Genomic DNA, 15691 nt, shown 5'->3' with positions numbered 1-15691 from the left:
ACCAAAGGATATACTACTTCAGGAATACTTTCTTGAGATGACAATGTAGTACTAAAGTCAAAGGTGTACAACCAATACATCCATGTACAGTTTGCTTAAAATTACTTGTTAGTTGATGATGGAGCTAGTTTCCTCTGATCAGAGAGCTCAATGTCATGTCTGAATTATTCGCCATTGTCAAAGTGCCACAACAATTGGTGAAGTCATTTCCAATTCCTGATCCGCCATCCTTTCTCGACGTATTTGGATCTTGAATCATGGGTCTGGCACGTTTATTTTTAATTTCATTATAACCACAGCACATCACAAACAAAATACACTTAATGATGCTAAAGAAACACACGTTTCATTCAAGGCACTAACTAAACACCACTGGGTACTTCCACATAAGATACAATTCAGCATCAAACAATGGAAAATCCAGGATGGAATGTAACAATACCAGAGAAGGAAAGTTGCCACTCACCATATAGTGGAGATGCTGAATCGCGATAGCCACAACAAAAAGATTCACACAATTCTAGCTTTCGGCCATTAAGGCCTTTGTCAGCAGTAGAGACAAACACACACACACACACACACACACACACACACACACACACAAAACCCCCAACTAGCACAAAATGGTTCAAATGGCTCTGAGCACTATGGGACTTAACTTCTGAGGTCATCAGTCGCCTAGAACTTAGAACTAATTAAACCTAACTAACCTAAGGACATCACACACATCCATGCCCGAGACAGGATTCGAACCTGCGACCATAGCGGTCGCTCGGTTCCAGACTGTAGCGGCTAGAACCGCACGACCACTCCAGCCGGCCCCAACTAGCACACACGTCTGCAGTCTCAGAGAGCTGAAACCACAGTGCAACCAGCAGCACCAGTGCATGATGGGAGTGGTGGCTGGGGGGGGTGGGTGGGGGGGGGTGGGGGGGGGGTAGGAGGATGCTGGGGTGGGGAGGGATAGCATGGTGGAAGTGGCAGACAGTGACGCGTTGCAGTTTAGACAGAGGGAGGAGAGAAGGTGAGGAGGGGGGAGGGGGTAAGTAGCGGAAAGGGGAGAAATAAAAAGAATAAAGCCGTGCCTTATCTTTCCAGTCTCCCACCACCTCCCCAAGTCCCACAGTCCGGCCACGAGGAGCATTCACCTCTTAACTCAGTACCATCCAGGACTGGAGCAACTGAATTACATTCTCCGCCAGGGTTTCGATTACCTCTCATCGTGCCCTGAAATGAGAAAGGTCCTGCCCACTATCCTTCCCACCCCTCCTACCGTGGTATTCCGCCTTCCACCGAACCTACACAATATACAGGGTTATTACAAATGATTGAAGCGATTTCACAGCTCTACAATAACTTTATTATCTGAGATATTTTCACAATGCTTTGCACACACATACAAAAACTCAAAGTTTTTTAGGCATTCACAAATGTTCGATATGTGCCCCTTTAGTGATTCGGCAGACATCAAGCCGATAATCAAGTTCCTCCCACACTCGGCGCAGCATGTCCCCATCAGTGAGTTCGAAAGCATCGTTGATGCGAGCTCGCAGTTCTGGCATGTTTCTTGGTAGAGGAGGTTTAAACACTGAATCTTTCACATAATCCCACAGAAAGAAATCGCATGGGGTTAAGTCGGGAGAGCGTGGAGGCCATGACACGAATTGCTGATTATGATCTCCACCAGGTTTCCAATCTCCTGTTTAAGAAATGCCAAACACCATGATGGAAGTGCGGTGGAGCACCATACTGTTGAAAGATGAAGTCAGCGCTGTCGGTCTCCAGTTGTGGCATGAGCCAATTTTCCAGCATGTCCAGATACAAGTGTCCTGTAACGTTTTTTTCGCAGAAGAAAAAGGGGTCGTAAACTTTAAACCGTGAGATTGCACAAAACACGTTAACTTTTGGTGAATTGCGAATTTGCTGCACGAATGCGTGAGGATTCTCTACCGACCAGATTCGCACATTGTGTCTGTTCACTTCACCATTAAGAAAAAATGTTGCTTCATCACTGAAAACAAGTTTCCCACTGAACGCATCCTCTTCCATGAGGTGATGCAACTGCGCCGAAAACTCAAAGCGTTTGACTTTGTCATCGGGTGTCAGGGCTTGTAGCAATTGTAAAAGGTAAGGCTTCTGCTTTAGCCTTTTCCGTAAGATTTTCCTAACCGTCGGCTGTGGTATGTTTAGCTCCCTGCTTGCTTTATTCGTCGACTTCCGCGGGCTACGCGTGAAACTTGCCCGCAGACGTTCAACCGTCTCTTCGCTCACTGCAGGCCGACCCGTTGATTTCCCCTTACAGAGGCAACCAGAACCTTTAAACTGCGCATACCATCGCCGAATGGAGTTAGCAGTTGGTGGATCTTTGTTGAACTTCGTCCTGAAGTGTCGTTGCACTGTTATGACTGACTGATGTGAGTGCATTTCAAGCACGACATACGCTTTCTCGGCTCCTGTCGCCATTTTGTCTCACTGCGCTCTCGAGCGCTCTGGCGGCAGAAACCTGAAGTGCGGCTTCAGCCGAACAAAACTTTATGAGTTTTTCTACGTATCTGTAGTGTGTCGTAACCATATGTCAATGAATGGAGCTACAGTGAATTTATGAAATCGCTTCAATCATTTGTAATAGCCCTGTACTCATCCATCCTTACACAACCCCTGCTCCCAATTTCTTATCTCATTGCTCATACCCCGTAAAATGACCTACATGCAAGACCTTCCCATACATCCTCCTACCACCACCTACTCCAGTCCGGTCACTAACATCACCTATCCCACATGTGAAACCAGTCATGTGATTGACAAGCTAAGCTGCAGCCACTGTGCTGCATACTATGTAGGCATGACAACCAACAAGCTGTCTGTCTGCATGAATGGTCACCGACAAACTGTGACCAAAAAACAAGTGGACCACCCTGTTGCTGAACACACTGCCAAATATGATATCCCTCATCTCAAGAACCGCTTCACAGCCTGTGCCATACGGATCCTTCACACCAACACCAGCTTTTCTGAATTGCACAGGTGGAATACATCCTACGTTCCCGTAACCCTCCTGGCCTCAACTTTCGTTAGTCACTGTCCTCACCCATCCAGCCCCCTCCCTGTTCCCATTCCTGCACTACACAGCCATCATTTCACCGCCACACCCTGTCTTTTAATTTCTCTCCTTTTCGCTACTTACCCCCTCCTCCTCTGCATCTTCTCTCCTGCCCTCCGTCTAAACTGCAACACTTCACCATCCGCCACTTCCACCATACTATCCTTCCCCCTCCCCGGCCCAGTCTCCTCCTTACCCCCACCCAGCCGGCACTCCCATCACGCACTAGTGCCGCTGCTCGCAGCGTGGTTTCAGCTCTGAGACTGCAGACGTGTGTGTGTGTGTGTGTGTGTGTGTGCGTGTGTGTGTGTGTGTGTGTGTGTGCGCGTGTGTGTGGGGGGGGGGGGGGGGGGGGCGCTGTGCGTGTGTGTATGTATGTGTGTCTACTGCTGACAAAGGCCTTAATGGCCAAAAGCTATAATTGTGTGAACATTTTTGTTGTGCCTATTGTGACTCAGTATCTCTGCTATATTGTGAGTGGCAACTTTCCTTCTATGGTATTGTTACAATTCAGCATCACATATGCAATCATCATGATCAGAGAGATCGGCTTACATTAAATAAGCTTCGCATGACATGGCGTGAAACCAAGTTTTTGAAGGCTACAATTCATCAGTGGGATTGGGTCAGTGCGTCGAACGTATAACCAAATCAGTCAGTGCCATACTTTGATGCAATGGTTACCGTAATAGCCTGCCATTCTGAAGGTCGTATATTAAAGTCTTGACAACTGTCCCTAAATTCTTTTATATTTCTAAATCTAATCATAAGAGTTTGATTATCATTTTTGTTCAAGTAAATGGTTTAAATGTAATATATTTATTCCTGATTTTTTTGCCATGTCACTTTCATCACTGTATTGTATTGACTTTTTTATTTGCTCTTATTTTCCTATCTATCATGCTGTGTTTGCCCGGAATCTGCCTGGGTTGTCTATAATCTGGAACCAAGTGCCAATGAGGACTGATAATTATTTGGTACCATGGCAGCTGATGTAGCCAGGGAGATGACAGTTTCAGGTACCCAATGACAGCAAGAAATTAGTTCAATTTTAGCTCTGAAACTGACATTTTTCTGTCTTGAGTTTGGTCATAGGGGTTAAGATTTAATAGCTGTGAACAAAGCAATTGTGATTTTAGTTCTGCTGAGGATTGTTGATAACCTTTTTCTTGGATACATTACGCGTCACCTTAGTTACACCTTAGTGCACCACATGTAAAGAGATAAAGATTTCCATGATCGGTGTTACCAGAATTTATTTTCATTGCCACTGGCATGGGGCCTGTTTCTGAAGAAGGTAAGGTTCAGCTTGGAATACATTCTAAAACTCTGCTACAGGGTTAATGTGGGCAAGTCGTTCTGTCACCTTTTTAACAAGGGGTTGCGACTTTATTCTTCTTGCTGGAGACAGTTTTCTGCACAAACAAGCATGCAATAAATAATGGTTTCCAACAGGAGCAATCTCCAGTACGTTCACCGTAAAACTTTACAGATATTCTGTCAAGTCCTAGAGTCTTATTGAGTTTTATTGGCTTCAGGGCCAACACCTACCCTTCCTTCCAACACTAGTACCAATATTGATATTATTTATCTCTGCACTGACACAGAAATTAAATGGTGGCATTATTTCTAAAATATGTTATGTTAAACAAAATGAGGAATTTTGGCAACATACATGCCCAAATTGATTTTGACAACCTTAATACACGCCCGAAAATTCTGATAACTTCTGTAGATATCAAAGAATAAATTTTGATTTAATAGCAGTTGAGAGCTCTTTCAATCACCATTTCAGTAGCCGTTATTTTTCACACTTTCATCTGCCACAATGAATGACTAAGAGATGGTATACAACAGGACAACTGTTACAGCAACCACAGTTAAAGATAATAGATGCTCTAAAAAATGTGAAATTTAGCTTTTTATATATCTGACAATAACTGTGGGATAAACATGAAACTTTGCACGTAATAACTTACTGATACATCATCTTCCCCCCCCTGAACCATGGACCTTGCCGTTGGTGGGGAGGCTTGCGTGCCTCAGCGAAACAGATAGCCGTACAGTAGGTGCAACCACAACGGAGGGGTATCTGTTGATAGGCCAGACAAATGCGTGGTTCCTGAAGAGGGGCAGCAGCCTTTTCAGTAGTTGCAGGGGCAACAGTCTGGATGATTCACTGATCTGGCCTTGTAACACTAACCAAAATGGCCTTGCTGTGCTGGTACTGCGAACAGTTGAAAGCAAGGGGAAACTACAGCCGTAATTTTTTCCCCGAGGGCATGCAGCTTTACTGTATGGTTAATGATGATGGCGTCCTCTTGGGTAAAATATTCCAGAGGTAAAATAGTCCCCCATTCGGATCTCCGGGCGGGGACTACTCAAGAGGACGTCGTTAGCAGGAGAAAGAAAACTGGCTTTCTACGGATCGGAGCGTGGAATGTCAGATCCCTTAATCGGGCAGGTAGGTTAGAAAATTTTAAAAAGGGAAATGTATAGGTTAAAGTTAGATATAGTGGGAATTAGTGAAGTTCGGTGGCAGGAGGAACAAGACTTTTGGTCAGGCGAATACAGGGTTATAAATACAAAGTCACATAGGGGTAATGCAGGAGTAGGTTTAATAATGAATAAAGAAAAAATAGGAATGCGGGTAAGCTACTACAAACAGCATAGTGAACGCATTATTGTGGCCAAGATAGATGCGAAGCCCACGCCTACTACAGTAGTACAACTTTATATGTCAACTAGCTCTGCAGATGACGACGAAATTGAAGAAATGTATTATGAAATAAAAGAAATTATTCAGATAGTGATGGGAGACGAAAATTTAATAGTCATGGGTGACTGGAATTCGGTAGTAGGAAAAGGAAGAGAAGGAAACGTAGTAGGCGAATATGGATTGGGGGGGAGAAATGAAAGAGGAAGCCGCTTGGTAGAATTTTGCACAGAGCACAACCTAATCATAGCTAACACTTGGTTCAAGAATCATAAAAGATGGTTGTATACATGAAAGAAGCCTGGAGATACTGCCAGATTTCAGATAGATTATCTAATGGTAAGACAGAGATTTAGGAGCCAGGTTTTAAATTTTAAGACTTTTCCAGGGGCAGATGTGGACTCTGACCACAATCTATTGGTTATGGACTGTCGATTAAAACTGAAGAAACTGCAAAAAGGTGGGAATTTAAGGAGATGGAACCTGGATAAACTAACTAAACCAGAGGTCGTACAGAGTTTCAGGGAGAGCGTAAGGGAACAAATGGCAGGAATGGGGGAAAGAAATACAGTAGAAGAAGAATGGGTAGCTTTGAGGGATGAAGTAGTGAAGGCAGCAGAGGATCGAGTAGTTAAAAACATGAGGGCTAGTTGAAATCCTTGGGTAACAGAAGAAATATTGAATTTAAGTGATGAAAGGAGAAAATATAAAAATGCAGTAAATGAAGCAGGGAAAAAGGAATACAAACGTCTCAAAAATGAGATCAACAGGAAGTGCAAAATGGCTAAGCAGGAATGGCTAGAGGACAAATGTAAGGATGTAGAGGTGCATATCACTATGGGTAAGATAGATAATGCCTACAGGAAAATTAAAGAGACCTTTGGAGAAAAGAGAACCACTTGTATGAATATCAAGAGCTCAGATGGAAACCCAGTTCTAAGCAAAGAAGGGAAAGCAGAAAGGTGGAAGGAGTATATAGAGGGTCTATACAAGGGCGATGTTCTTGAGGACTATATTATGGAAATGGAAGAGGATGTAGATGAAGATGAAATGGGAGATATGATACTGCGTGAAGAGTTTGACAGAGCACTGAAAGACCTGAGTCTAAACAAGGCCCGGGAGTAGACAACATTCCATTAGAACTACTGACGGCCTTGGGAGAGCCAGTCTTGACAAAACTCTACCATCTGGTGAGCACGATGTATGAGACAGGCGAAATACCCTAATACTTCAAGAAGAATATAATAATGCCAATCCAAAGAAAGCAGTTGTTGACAGATGTGAAAATTACCGAACTATCAGTTTAATAAGTCACAGCTGTAATGCAAATTCTTTACAGACGAATGGAAAAACTAGTAGAAGCCGACCTTGGGAAAGATCAGTTTGGATTCCGTAGAAATATCGGAACACGTGAGGCAATACTGACCCTACGGCTTATCTTAGAAGCTAGATTAAGGAAAGGCAAACCTACGTTCCTAGCATTTGTAGACTTAAAGAAAGCTTTTGACAATGTTGATTGGAATACTCTCTTTCAAATTCTGAAGATGGCACGGGTAAAATGCAGGGAGCGAAAGGCTATTTACAATTTGAACAGAAAGCAGATGGCAGTTACAAGAATCGAGGGGCATGAAAGGGAAGCAGTGGTTGGGAAGGGAGTGAGACAGGGTTGTAGCCTGTCCCCGATGTTATTCAATCTGTATATTGAGCGAGCAGTGAAGGAAACAAAAGAAAAATTCAGAGTAGGTATTAAAATCCATGGAGAAGAAATAAAAACTTCAAGGTTTGCCGATGACATTGTAATTCTGTCAGAGACTACAAAGGACTTGGAAGAGCAGTTGAACGGAATGGACAGTGTCTTGAAAGGAGGATATAAGATGAACATCAACAAAAGCAAAATGAGGATAATGGAATGTAGTCAAATTAAATCGTGTGATGCTGAGGGAATTAGATCAGGAAATGAGACACTTAAAGTAGTAAAGGAGTTTTGCTATTTGGGGAGCAAAATAACTGATGATGGTCAAAGTAGAGAGGATATAAACTGGAGACTGGCAATGGCAAGGAAAGCGTTTCTGAAGAAGAGAAATTTGTTAACATCGAGTATAGATTTAAGTGTCAGGAAGTCGTTTCTGAAAGTATTTGTATGGAGTGTAGCCATGTATGGAAGTTAAATGTGGATGATAAATAGTTTGGACAAGAAGAGAATAGAAGCTTTCGAAATGTGGTGCTACAGAGGAATGCTGAAGATTAGATGGGTAGATCACGTAACTAATGAGGAGGTGTTGAATAGGATTGGGGAGAAGAGAAGTTTGTGGCACGACTTGGCTAGAAGAAGGGATCGGTTGGTAGGACATGTTCTGAGGCATCAAGGGATCACCAATTTAGTATTGGAGGGCAGCGTGGAGGGTAAAAATCGTAGAGGGAGACCAAGAGATGAATACACCAAGCAGATTCAGAAGGATGTAGGTTGCAGTAGGTACTGCGAGATGATGAAGCTTGCGCAGGATAGAGTAGCATGGAGAGCTGCATCAAACCAGTCTCAGGACTGAAGACCACAACAACAACAACAACAACAACAACAACAACAACATCATCTTAGAATACAAAATTTTATTCTCTTATTGCTTCTCAACAGTTTACAAACTGAAGGCAAAAATGACAATTTTTCTAAAAATAACACAAAAAAATTATTTTTGACATATTTTTACAAAAAAGTCTTCTGAAAACACTTTTAAATTGTTTTCATTAATAAGATCGTGTTCTAAACTACCTAAAAAGCTATATTTGGTTTTGCAATCCCAGAATATAAGGCACTAAAAAACTATGACAATCTGTCATCTTTTATTACTTTCTACAATTGTTTAGTATTCTCTATTTAAGACAATATCTGAAACCCCGATGATTTGGAAATGACCCTGAGTCAGAATAACTGCACTTAAGTAGCCTTTTCCCCCTTTCTTTTCTTTTTCTTTTAAAAGACGTCTGTACAGCATCCAGCTACATAAAATACCTTTTATAAAAAATGAAATGGAACAAGGAATCCAATACAAAGAATAATTTTCTCACTCTTGTGGTTCTAATAATTTCAGGTAATCACATTTGAAAAGCGTAACTTTTTGGGTTCTGTCTATCAAAATTTCTTCCCGAGCAATCCCGTGACTGACATCATCTGGCCCGCAGTATGTTTTCTTCATGGCTTTCTACTGCAAATTAATGAATCCTGCAAGAACTTCAAATAGCTTGAAGGCAACATAAGCTTAGGATCCTAAAACTGACCACTTAAGTCTTTGGCCTCTGACACTTACAGAAATGTATCATGAGCTTGGGATCCTGCATAAAGAAACCCTTATAAGGTTTGTGAAACTGTGGTAAAGAATCTCACTCATGGCTGCTGTTCACAGCGAGGTATGCTGGTTTTCTCACTAAAACAAACCAGCAGTGGTAAGCCACCATGGACCATACCAACACATTAACACATTTTTTCACGAGTACACTACTGTTCCACATTAACAGCAAACTATGATAACACACAGGACACTACACGTTAAACCAGAATTACACAAACATATCAATAGCATTATATAATAAAAGACATACTAACCATTCCCCCACATGAATACATTCCAAAAATTGTCACAAAGACTGCCATTAACATCAAAATTTACACAGCGTGACACTGGTGTAAAACATGCAACCTGTTTATATGATGTGTGCTGCAGGTATTGCACAACAATTTTACAACCATGATCTCCACTGCCTTGGTAATGCACAGTTAAGACTGATGTTTACAACCAGTTCCATCCTGTAGTCGCAACGTGAGTTGCGACCAAAGGCACCACTTTTCTGAGGTTTTTAATATTATTCACACTTTATCTCACTTCCTAGTCATCAAGACTTTTGATACTGCCTCCCTCAGAGAGTATTAAATAACTGAACATAAAAGATGTCAGATAGGGTGCCATCAGAAAACAGGCCAATTTTCAAAGTGCCTCCATCTTGAAGTCATTTTTTAGGATCTTATATGCTTGCATTTCAAAACCAAATACAGTTTTTAGGTAATTCAGAACATGGTCTTTCTAATGAAAAGGGGTTAAAAGAGTTTGAATAAGACACTTTCTTTGTTAAAGTATTTTTATAAAAACCGTCAACTTTGGCCTCAATTTGTAAACTACTGTACAGTATTCCGAAAATAAAATTTTATATTCAAAGGCTTTGTATTGGTAAGTTATTCTGTGCAAAGTTTAAGATTTAGCCTGCAGTTACATCTGGAGTTATAAAAAGCTAAGTATCACACATTTTTCGAAACGTCAATTTTTTCGGCCATCTTTTCTTCACCTTGTTGTCGTTTTTTTAGCACCTTATATGCTCATATTTGATTTTTTTTTAAAATTGGCAAATTTGCTCTCAATTTGTAAACTCTTGGAAAGTAGCAGGAGAATTAAATTTTATATTCTTAGACATTGCATTGGTAAGTTATAAATTGCAAAGTATCATGTTTTTCAATCAAATACTTTCAGAGATATAAATAGATAACACATTTATCATGTGTGTATTTTTCAGCGGACTTTGCTTCAAATTATCCATATGCAAATTGCCAAGGAAATATTTTTTTATGATTTCACTTAAGAGGGTGCAAGAAGCTGTACATAGTGACATAGATCCGTTTCTTTCAAAGAAGTATTACTGGAGATGATATGTCGCAAAGCTGCGAAACACTCAAGGGTGCACTTTTGATAACTGCACAAAATGACTATCTCCAGTGTATTGAATTAATGATAGTGAAACTTTATAAGCGTTCATTGGGAATATGTGCAATTGCTCATACAAAGTCTCATTAAAATCCGTGATGGTCATGCAAGAACCTCTAGACCATTTGGCATGGAATGACCCAAATAATTCTAAGAAATAAAAGAATTTTCAGCACAACAGTAACAAATACTTAGCCGAAGAAGTGTATTATGGCTCGCATTGATTTAGGGTAAATATGAACTTCTACACAAATTCATGCTGCAACCCTTTTGGTCTAGATATAGAATTGTTCTGTGAAACATGGGTTGTTACTTTGGGGACAGCTGATTAGTTGAAAGTAATGACAAAGAGTAATCATAGGCCTGATCAGAAAATGTGCCAACATGTCAAAAAAAAAAAAAGCAGGAGGAAAAATAAATAAATAAATAAAATTACAACAGAAGTCAGCTGCATCACAGACAGAAGACGAAGCAGAAGATATACGTCCATCAAAATTACTAAACACAAGCCTAAATGCTATTGAGATATCTCCTCTGGAGTCTCAATGGGTGCAAATGAGCTATGCCAGAGTTTATGCGAAAATAAAAATTAATGAAACTCATGAAGCAACTACGCATAACATTGCTGCTGCTGCTGCTGTTGGATTTTATCCGAAAGATTTTCAAACACCTAGTAAAAGCAAGGCATGTCCTGAATGTCAGATAACTGACTGCTGTTTACTGAACTGAAAGAAAAGTGGCAATTGTCAAAGCAGTCAGAAAAATTGCTCATTTTTGACGTAATCATCTCAAGAGTTGGACTAGAAAAGAAGTGCTGTTACAAGCGTAGAATCCAAAAGAATGCCTCTCGCAGGTGAGAGTATTGAAATCTTAGTAGTTACCTGGAAAAGTATTTGCAACAAAGTGCCAGAGTTTGAAGTGCACCTGAAAACAGTGTAGCTCACATAATATTAGGCAAAGAAATTTGTCTGAAATCCAAAATTCACAGCAGTGATATTTTTGGGGAAGTTTTAAGTGTATATCAAAAGAATAGGCTAATGGAAAATGGAGTGGTGTTGCAACAGACAAAAAAGAAGCATGCGAGATTGTCTGGGGAAGATTCAATATCAGGGGTGAGCATAAAATGGTAGCTGGTTCTTCTATTATCCACCAGACTTGTCTCCAGATGCAACTGAAAACTTGAGAAAAACTCAGTTCACTTATACATAAATTCCTCAGTTATAGTGTAATCATTGGGGGAGAATTTAACTATCCAATAATCAATTGGGAAAATTAGAAATTCCTTTTCTTACAAGGGAAACTCCCCAATCACATCCCCATCAGAGTTAGTGCTCAGCTGCCCCAGTGGATAGCCCATCAAAAACTGAACACAGATCATGCATGAAACAGGAAGGGGAGGTGTACAGAATTTTAAAAAATGGGGTTGGACTGCGAAGGGGTACATCCGTATCAAATCTCCCTCGTGCCCCATATTTTCTTCTTGTTTTTTTTCCCTTCAAGAACATTATGAACTGTCCTCCTGAGTCATATCTCAGTGAGGAACTTTAAACTCTCAACATTAAAGACAGGAGCATGTAGAGGAACTATTGGTCAAGTTTGAAAGAGTAGCTGACCATGCATTGGATAGATATGTACGCAATAGACCAGTTCATAATGGGAGGGCCCTCTGTGGCATACGGTCACTGTAAAGAAACATATACATAAAAAAGAGACTACAGCAAAATAGGTGTGAAACAAAGCATAGCGGTATGGACAGAGAGATGCTAAATAAAACAAGGTTAGCCATAAAGAGAGCAATGCATGAAGCCTTCAATGACTACCATAGCAGAATACTGTCAAATGATCTTTCACAAAACCCAGAGAAATTCTGGTCGTATGTAAAGGCTGTTAATGGCACCAAAGTTAGAAGTAACTGCAGGTGTCCCCACCAGGGAAGTGTGTTGGAACTATCGCTGTTCATGTTGTAGATTAATGACCTGGTGGACAATATTAATAGTAACCTAGAATTTTTATTAATGATTGAGCTATCTATAGTGAAGTACTGTCTGAAAGAAGCTGCATAAATACCCGTCAGATTTTGATAAGATTTCAGCGGTACAAAGATTGGCAACTTGCTTTAAATATTCAGAGAAGAAAAACTTTGCACTTCTCAAAATTAAGATGATGTAGTATCCTATAGCTATAATATCAATGAGTCACATTTGGTATTGGCAAATTCATACAAGCACTCTGTGAAGATATGAAATGGGATGATCATTCCATGATTCACAGGTAAAGCAGGTGTCAAGACTTCAGTTTACTGGTAGAGTACAGTAGAATCTCATTTGTACATCCATCATTACCACGTTTTCCTGCAAAGTATGTCCAGTTTTGGAAGTCCCAGTCCCAACTGAATTGAACGCATATTAAATCGACTTGTTTGTGCATTCTCCCGTCCTGCTTGGTGCATTCAAATTTGGCGCTATCAGTACTGTTTGACCCCGGCAACTTTTGCCGCCTACAATTGTGAGAGCGGAGGCAATAGGATATTCATTGTGGCATGATGCGGAAATATGCAGGGAGACAGCGTTCTTCAGTGACAGCAACTTTTTAAGTAACACACATCATTTTCTATGGTAGAAATTATGCACGAAAGTTGTTTGTATAGGTTGGTAGTAGCTCTGATGACTTCCGGCTTCGCCAGCAGCCAACTGGATAGTGTGGAATTTCAGCCTCTGGTCTTGTTTGTTCACATTTAGTGATTGGCTAACTCTCTGACTGTTGTATACAGAGAAGGGCAGCACAAATGGTCACTGGTTTGTCTGACCCAAAGGAGAGTGCCACAGACATGGTGAAGAAACTGAACTAGCAGCCTCTAAGATTTACATAAACTACATAGAAAACTTAAAAAGTTTCAAGAACCAATGTAAATGATGACTAATTATAGCAAGCACAGAGTAATTTAAATAATCATTCTGTTCACACTAAATAGGTGAACAAAACGGGAAGAAACTAATAACTGGTACAATGGGATGTACCCTCTGTCAAGCACTTCACAGTAGTTTGTGGAATATAGTAGTATATGTAGGAGTCCAATGTCTCAGAAAGAAGGGTAAAATGTTGTAAGGTGACATGCAGAATCATTTGCAAAACCAACTCACTTCACCAAAGTACTGTCTGTAACATTCATCAACCTGGAGTCCGATTCTAACTTCCATTTGACTGTTTTCAATTCTTAAGTGTAAAAATTCTACATGTTCAGCAACTACACTGTTGTACCTAAAAAGTTGAGCAAAACCACCATGTACCCGCATCCCAGCCCCTTAGATCATGAGCAACAGTAAAGCAAACTTGGTAATTTATTCATATCTGTCACAATAAGGAAAATCTGCACTTTACGTAAGGATGGCTAGTGGCCATAACTTGCAATTTTTCAAACGGTAATTTGATATGATCAAACAATGGAAAAATTCAGGTACGTAAGACCTATATGTACATCCCACAAAAATTTCATAAAAATTAAAAAGGGTTGAGTGTTGACTTTGTTTAACTTTAGGCCACTTGGCACGGAATGACACAGGAGAGTTTCTTCATCGAGAAATTAAGTATATTTCACTCTGTAGTAGATATCTGAACTACCTGCTGCATGAACTTTTCTGATAATCAAGAACAATTTAACAGGAAGTTTTGCTCTGGATAACAAGTTAACATACGATGGTGTGCTGAAACGCAATGTCTCCAAATTTTATGTGAAGACTCTCTTAAAGCTTTTTAAACAGAACTAATGTTATGACAACTGTGCCTCTTTAATCTTTCGTGTCGACATATTTGCAACCCTCTGCCACTAGATGACTGAATTTCAGCATGCAACGTAACTATGTCAGTGTATAAGACACTGCATGCTGTTAATCCAAGTTCAAATTCGAAGAGTTCATCCACACATGGAGCACCCTCTCTTTCATCATGGCAATACCACACCATACACGAGCACAGTTACATCTTCAACAATTCGACACCTTGGGTTCACTGTCAATGACAATCCCACTTACAGTCCCGACTTGGCCCCATCTGATTTTCATCATATTTTCAAAATTAAAGAACACCTTTGGCGACTTCACATTGATAGTGGTGAAATGGTGCAAGAAGACCTGAGGTTGTGGCTCCGTCAACAAAGTCAAACATTCTACAGTGATGGTATCAACAAACTGGTCTCTCAGTGGGAGAAGTCTGTTTGTCACCAGGGTAACTTGTGTTAAGAATAAATATATAGACACGAAGAATAAAGGTGTAGAATGTTAGGAAAGTGTATTATTTACAAGGCTTTGAGAGTTTACACATAAGAAATTTGGAGGAATTACTTTCCAGTATGCCCCCGTACGTATCAGTTACTTGAACAGATGAGTCCGTCAGTTAGTGCAAGAAGCTAATTTCAACTTTACAACTCTTAACTTACTCTAAATATTATCATAATTATTTTAGAAACAGGTTTAATTAATTACTTCAGCGTACTGAAATTTTTTTTCAACTTATTATTACAAAAGAAAGGAGTGAGACCAGTTTGAACTCACATGGAAGATAATCTCTAAAAATAGAGCCACGAGAAAAGGCTTAGGAAGGCAAGTGAACGCTAGCTCATAAATAATGTGGGGTTCCATGGTAGGCAGGTCACAATTACATAACCCCAGTAGGAACCCTTTAAGTCCCAAGAAATAACAGTTTTTGGCAGATACTGAGAAAAGAGTATGTTACTCACTTGCTGCATTCATCCTGTATCTCCTCTTGCAATGTTTCATCTACATCCTCAGGTTCCACCATGTTACGGAGGATTATAACACGACTCTGGAATAAAAGGTCAAAATTACAATAAGTGCGTGCGTGGGACGGAGGTCGAGGGCATTCACTGTTATGAGGATGATTTTTATGCTGTGAGAGAAAAAGGTGTAATGATTTTAGAATTTCTGTATAAAATCTAGAACCACTCAGCTTTCTACCGTCTCGAACACACAAAATTCTAGATACGAGTGTGGGGTGGTAAAATCCTACCTACTGCATGTCACATGTTTGTGTGTGCAGGTTTAAAATCAGTCGTGGGAAGCAAGTAAACGCGGCGGTCAAACGGCACCGACAAGTACCTGTCGCCCAATACACAGA

At 40.4% G+C, this 15691-nt stretch overlaps 1 protein-coding gene across 4 annotated transcripts in view; it reads right to left on the bottom strand.

Moving 5' to 3' along the window:
• The window catches only part of LOC124606604 (poly(U)-binding-splicing factor half pint), a 120007-nt gene that overhangs the window by 1312 nt on the left and 103004 nt on the right, over positions 1 to 15691 (bottom strand). For all 4 annotated transcript variants that reach the window (XM_047138600.1, XM_047138592.1, XM_047138616.1 and 1 more), the window contains one exon: positions 15294 to 15379. In XM_047138600.1, coding sequence (XP_046994556.1) covers positions 15294 to 15379 — 86 coding nt within the window. The remainder of the gene's footprint in view (positions 1 to 15293; positions 15380 to 15691) is intronic.

The sequence above is a fragment of the Schistocerca americana genome, chromosome 1, assembly GCF_021461395.2.
Source record: "Schistocerca americana isolate TAMUIC-IGC-003095 chromosome 1, iqSchAmer2.1, whole genome shotgun sequence".
Classification (NCBI taxonomy): domain Eukaryota; kingdom Metazoa; phylum Arthropoda; class Insecta; order Orthoptera; family Acrididae; genus Schistocerca; species Schistocerca americana.
Note: the sequence above shows the minus strand (reverse complement) of the source record. Positions and strands in the feature narration are given on the sequence as shown.